Below are 6451 nucleotides of genomic sequence, written 5' to 3'. Positions count from 1 at the left end.
ATGAAGGGTACACCTATGATCCAGATCTTAAGGCTGGAAGTCACAGGCTTCTGACTTGGACGTTGACATGGAGATCTTGAGGCATGTTGGCAATCAAAAGCTGAGGCCCAGGCAAGATAGAACCCACCCACCATTAATCCCTAGAGACTGAGGGAAGTGGATCTCTGAGTTCAAAGTCAGCCTGGGACAAAACAAGGTCCAGATCTAGGTGTGGAGTACACACCTTTAATCTGAGCCACACCTTCTGCAGGAGGCCTAAATAAGGAAATTGGAAAAAGACTCACTTTGCCTGCTTGCACTTACTGCCAGCACATCTGTTGATATCTACTTCTTCAGGGTTCCAGTTTATACAGAAGACCAGGTAAAACAAATAAGCCTCACGGACTGGACGACTACTAGACTTTTTGACTTCCCATTCACAGCTGCCCACTGTTTCATTAGTGGGACTACAGACTTTAAGTCATTACAGTAAATTCTCTTACTATATACAGAGAGTCCATAAGTTCTGTGACTAATACACAAGGAAAAGGCAAAAATCTGCTTGACCTCAAAGGAGGAAGTAGCAGATGGTTTGAATGGACACGGTAGAGTAACATCTCTGGAGTGGAATTTAAAGTAAGACTGAAGAGCACTGTTTATTCCAATATAAAGAGGAGACAATGAATGCAGAACTTCCTCGAAACTAAATGAAATATGCGATAGACAGGGGAATCTAAAGCAGTATCCAATGACCATCTAATCAACAACATATTTGAAGACAGTCTACCAAATATATTTTTAAGAAAGAAATGAAGCACAGACTTCAATTCCCATATCAGGAAGGAATTAAACTATAATCACAAGTAAAATACCTTTTGAGAAAATAGTGCCATTGATCTTTCTGTTCTTTCGAACTGTAATGTTAAAAGGGAAAAACAGGATTAGAGTTTTGACAATGCTAAGACATTTAAGATTATTATAGAAATTATAAAAATTATGATAAACAATGGGCATCCTGAGGGTGCATGTGTAGATGGTATTCTCCACATGACTGCCTTTCTGAATGACATATTTCACCAGAACACTTGTATGGCAGGAAGTTGAATATAGTGTGGAAACCAGTTGGGAATGTCAAGACTTGACTATGTTCCCAGAGCTGTTTAACTATGGCTGGATCAACAATTACTCTTCATTTCAGTTTATATATATATAAAAGGATAGTTAAGATGATGTCCTCTTACCATGGGTCCAAGTTAACATAGGAGGTATCATTATTCACACTAAACTACAGGTAAGGTATATGACCTTTGGTTAGAAAGCACTTAACCAGGGACGAACACTTTTTCGGAAAACAACTATTTTTTTATTTCCTTGTATGAGTTACAGAATTGGCATACAAGTCAGGATATCCTAGAAACTAGTGCTTCACTTCTGTGGGTCCTCACATTAACTTTCCTGGTACAAATTAATTTTAAGCCCACCACTATTCCACATAGCATGTAAAAGTCTAATGTAAGATGGGTAAATTCACAATGCTAACATTTTATAACTGTAAACTTTATGTTGAATGAGTTAGACCTCATTGATATTTAACACATTCAGTGTCTTGTAGTCATCAACATTATCTCGTTAATCAGCTTTTTGCTTATTCAAATAGCAACCCTTACCCAAAGCAATATTCCTCTTCCCCATGCTCACAACTCTGTTTCAGGTAGTGTTTTTCTTTCTGTAAGCTAATGTGTACATTGTTTCCTCTTTCTGAAAATAATTATCCATGCTGAAAAAATCTTTAGATGCAGGGGAGGAGAAAAAGATTCACCATGCTACAGAGAGTGAAAGAATCACCAAGCTTGTGAGCTCTAAGGCAGATTGGCCATTGGCTGCTTCCTCAACTTGTCTAGGGTTGCAGAGGGGATCTTAGAGATAGAATTATGCTGAGGGTAGATTTAGGGTGCTGATCTAGGAGGAAGGTGACTGAGCAAACAACGTTGAGGACAGATGAGAGGTGTTGAGCTGAGAGTGAAAAGAAGGGCATGATAGCTGAGGAAGGCTTAGAAGAGTCTGGCTACTGAGCTAAAGAATATCAGAATAACCTAATGTGTGTGTTTCTATCATCTGCCAATCCAATGGAATCTTATCTGTTGATCTTTATCCTCATTAGTTAACCATTAGACACCAGTGATACTCTACTATACAGATATTCAAATACTTGAGTATTCTCTGAGTAACTATTTTTAGTTCAGCTCAACTAAATACTATGTTTTATGGAAATTAACTGGGGAGTATGGGAGGTATTGGTCAAATTAATTATACTATACAATATTATTGGAGAGAAATCAATCTGTGTTCTTTGAAAACCTAGATAATACCAAACATTATGGGGAAAAGAATGTGAAGGGTATGATAAGTCCTCGATTTATCCACATCCTTCGGAGAAGACAGTGTACCTCCATCCTGCCCTAAGAATCTTTTGGAGTCCTGATGAACATCACAGATCAAAAACTAAGGAAGCTACTTACATGAGAAATGTATGCTGTGGAAAGTATAGACAAACTAGAATCCCCATAGAAGGGGAAAATCTGAGTTGGCAACCTATGTACAATCAGACTAAGATGGATTCTTATATTGCAAACATTCTGATTAATTGGTTTAACCTGTGAATTATGAAGCAATAAGTTGCCCCACAATTTCTATACTCACCCTCTTGTGAATACAGGTCCAAACTATAGGTCTTACCGAAAGGTGGCCAAAAAGTTTCCAGTGGGCCAAAACAAGAAAAGGGTCTTGCAAGTATCGATTTCTTCTATACTGAGGTCCTCACCATCCATAACCCATAGGTAATTCAATGGAATAATACATTTTATCTTAAACTTTTTCTTAGTCCTAGAAAGAGAATTAAGTATCTCTGTTAGTTTGATTTGCATTGTAGTTGCAATGGCTTGTAGAAGAAATACCCAGTTCTTCCTGCCCCAGAACAGGAGAGGACTCCTCCATTTTATCACTCAGGCACAGCTCAAGCCATGGTAGATGGAACTCAAGAAAGTGTATGTTGAAAGAAATTACTGGATACAAGCTTCTCAATGCACACGAATAGACATAGCCTGATCGTTTTCTGATGGACAATGTTTAAAATGACTATACTATGAATATGTGTGTGTGTGTGTGTGTGTATGGCATTTCAGAAAGCCACATGTTTCAACATTTCTTCCCTTAATTTTGTTAGTTAGCAACCATTTTGTTGTATTTCCATAATGTTCATGCCAAAACTATTAGTTAAAATTTTGTATTTTGATTAATTACATATAATAATCTTTCTAAAGTAAATTTAGAAATATTGTATGATTCAATACAACTCATTTTCCATTCTTCTGTATACTAGGAAGTCATGTCAGCTCAATACAATGGCTCATTTATTAAACGTACAAAGCATATTTCATACAAGCATCCAAAAAGATTATTCTTCCAATAATTTAAACAAATAATAAGAAACATGTTCCTAGCAAGCATTCTGATCTATCCAAAGTGTTTATAAGAAACATTAATCTTTAAAGAATAAATTTCCTTCTGTCATCAGTCCTTTTATATGGAGTTTGTCCTTTGAGAAATTCACATACATATACAATGTGTTCTGATTATTCCTTTGACCGTCTCTCTTTTTCCTGTATTGTGACAAAATCCTTCTCAGACTCATGACTATTCCATTTTTTTATGATAGATTGAATATTACATCACACTGTGTGTTTGTGTGTGTGTGTGTGTGTGTGTTTGTGAATTTGGGTATGTAACTCTGCCTTGGACACTGCTAAGCTAGTATGTTGGTCCAAAACTGAAGATACTGACTCTGCCTCTCTCAGATTTTGGAGAAAATATGATGCAAGTAAAAACCTTGACAGAAAGATCCTATATATAAGTTTTTTTAAACTTCAAAAAGTGTGACTTTTGAAACATATTACCACAGAGAAAGATTTCCCACACTATCTAAATTAACATGTAAGAGTCAAAATTCAAGCATATTATGTTAAAAAAGCATTCTCACATACAAACATACAAACACATGTCTCAATCATATGAAACATTTGTACTTACATTTTCTTTCCATTTCAAGACATCTAATTATATACATACATGTATATATACATAAATATATAAGCATACACATGAACCAAAATTCAAAAGAAATGCATAAACCAAAAACCTCTAATTCTAATATGTCTGATAAGAGATAATCATCCTTGAAAATGGAAATAATGACAATCATCTCTTATGAGAATAATAATTCTCTTTCCATAGTATGAATGACAATCTCAAAATAGTTTTAGTTATTACCACTACACAGCAGAAGTGAAACAAATACATGGTCCATCCTTCTTGTCTTGTCTACTCAACTTACCCTCAGTCCACAGTTGGAAATACATTTTTTAAAAAAGTAATCAACTCATTTGAATTGAAATTATGTATATACTGATTGTGTGCCTTTTAAGTGTAGTTGGTGTAACTAAGTGAAATTCACTTTGATTTTTGAGAGTAAAGGAAACTAAAGTTGATAGACAGCCAGGTCATTCACTCATCTTGCTCCTGCATCAATAAGAGAGTAACTACCATTTTCTATGCTGGGAGTTTACAGAGACTGATCAGGGTTGAAAGCCAAGTTTACCCCATTGGTTGTATCTATAATATATGGAAAAATTCTCTCCTGAACATTTAATTTTCTCACAGTTTTTGAAGTGGATCTACAGAAATATTATTAAAGGATGACCATAAAATTTATCCCCTCAAACTGAATAAACGATATTATTGATGTTTGTCCTCCAAACCATTTATAAACTCATGAGAACATACCTTAATTTATTTACTTGATAATGTCAATACCAAAATCATATCTTCTAGAATAATTTGAAGGCTATGATCATGGCCAGTGGAGATTATATGTGGTGTGGTCCCAGAAAACCCCTCCATGGTTGTAAGTTACAATGCAACTTCATTTAATCGCAACAGTTTTCTCTAGTATGTGCAGAATCACCAACTGGGAACTTCTCAGTATCTGCAATTTCTCCTGATTAGTATCTGCTATTTGTAGGGATAGTAGCTGCTTCTTGTCTCGTCATACTAACTTGGAAACTTTGGTTTATGCATTTCTTTTGAAGTTTGGTTCATATGTATGCTTATATATTTATGTATATATACATGTATGTATATAATTAAGAGGCTTACATGTTTTGCCACTTGTGCCACTTTTGATCCTTGTACAAGGATCATAATCAGGGATTTCCCTCTCTTAGATCTAGAGTCTATCTGGAAACAACAAGCAAAAGAACACCTACTTCTCATATTAAATATTTTAATTTGAATATTTTAAATATTTTAAATATTTTATTTAAATATTAAATATTTAAATATTTAATATTTAAAGATTTTAGTTTGTGAATATTTTGAGTCCACATATCCCACAAAGTTTCAATACTCATAGGTCGTCTTTAACAATGCTCGAATTATCAGCATATGCTTGCACATCTGCCTTCTTTTCAAGTTTGTTGATATTCTTTCCCCAGATTCAAATAGCAGATAGCACCTTAAATAATTCATTTTTTAAAAAATGTGTCTAAAACTTGTGTCAAAATAAATTGAGAAATGCGTAGGGAAGTGTCCACCAAACCTCAACACTGGTAAAAGAAAAAGAAATTTCGATAAGTAATGAAGTAAGTATAATCTTTTTTAAAAAGAAATTTTAAAAAACCTAATTTTTGTTGTTCAAAAAGTCCTAATTAAATTGTAGTCTTTCATAGTAAAGAATGCATGTTGCACATACTCACAGGTTACTAGATACAACCAAAACATCATTAAATAAGGATAGATGTCTTTTCTTCCTTTTTCTTCCTCTTGTGATTTGTACGGGGCCTTGGCACAACAAGGTTCGTTGTATTTCTCCCCTGTCTTCTGTCACAAGGGTTTCCATAAACAAAAAAAATAAGAATACTCCTGGTACAGTTCTCCACCTAAAAGAACGATATTCATTGTGTAAGTAATATGACCAATGTTTGTCCTAAATTTTAAAGGGTTCATGATATTAAAACATAGTAAATAAATTGAAAGAGAAGATCTGAGAAATATTATAGCAACAGTTATTATGGTAACAATTAATATATGATATTCATATGTGAAATTCAAAAATAAAAATGTAATATTAAAAGATAATTGTAACTCTTAACATAAATGATATTCTAATGGGAAGGATAGTAAGAAATTAAAAAATTAATCATCATCAAAAATTTTAGACTGCTTTTTACACATGTGAATACCCTAGCCTTTCCTATATTGGTTAATGTGTCTGTTTCCTTCAGAAATTTATTTTTAATGTGATTGTCCTTTCACCAAACTGTCTTGAATGGTGAAAACTTAGAAATAAGCAGCTGGTATATGTTGTCTTCTGAAGGTATAATTGGATTACTCTAAACCACTTAAGCCAAAGATCTCT

At 34.1% G+C, this 6451-nt stretch overlaps 1 protein-coding gene across 1 annotated transcript; it reads right to left on the bottom strand.

Moving 5' to 3' along the window:
* Nucleotides 1-750: 750 nt before the first annotated feature.
* Nucleotides 751-5968, bottom strand: LOC114636143 (rho GTPase-activating protein 20-like). Its single transcript, XM_028784404.1, has 3 exons — nucleotides 5790-5968; nucleotides 2716-2862; nucleotides 751-893 (listed from the first exon to the last, which is right to left on the bottom strand). The coding sequence occupies exons 1-3, from the start codon at nucleotides 5930-5932 to the stop codon at nucleotides 815-817; spliced, it is 369 nt and encodes a 122-aa protein (XP_028640237.1). The 5' UTR covers nucleotides 5933-5968; the 3' UTR covers nucleotides 751-814.
* Between the last annotated feature and the right edge of the window lie 483 nt (nucleotides 5969-6451).

Source organism: Grammomys surdaster, unplaced genomic scaffold, assembly GCF_004785775.1.
Source record: "Grammomys surdaster isolate TR1022 unplaced genomic scaffold, NIH_TR_1.0 122501, whole genome shotgun sequence".
Taxonomy (NCBI): domain Eukaryota; kingdom Metazoa; phylum Chordata; class Mammalia; order Rodentia; family Muridae; genus Grammomys; species Grammomys surdaster.
The sequence above is the reverse complement of the archived record's forward strand: the minus strand, read 5'-3'. Positions and strand labels throughout refer to the sequence as shown.

Coding starts and splice junctions, on each gene's coding strand:
- LOC114636143 (XM_028784404.1), bottom strand. CDS start 5,932: ATGGAAACCCTTGTGACAGAAGACAGGGGAGAAATACAACGAACCTTG. Junction 2,863..5,789: donor TTGGTTGTATCTAGTAACCT/GTGAGTATGTGC, acceptor TTCTCTTTCTAG/GACTAAGAAAAAGTTTAAGA. Junction 894..2,715: donor AACTTTTTGGCCACCTTTCG/GTAAGACCTATA, acceptor TTAACATTACAG/TTCGAAAGAACAGAAAGATC.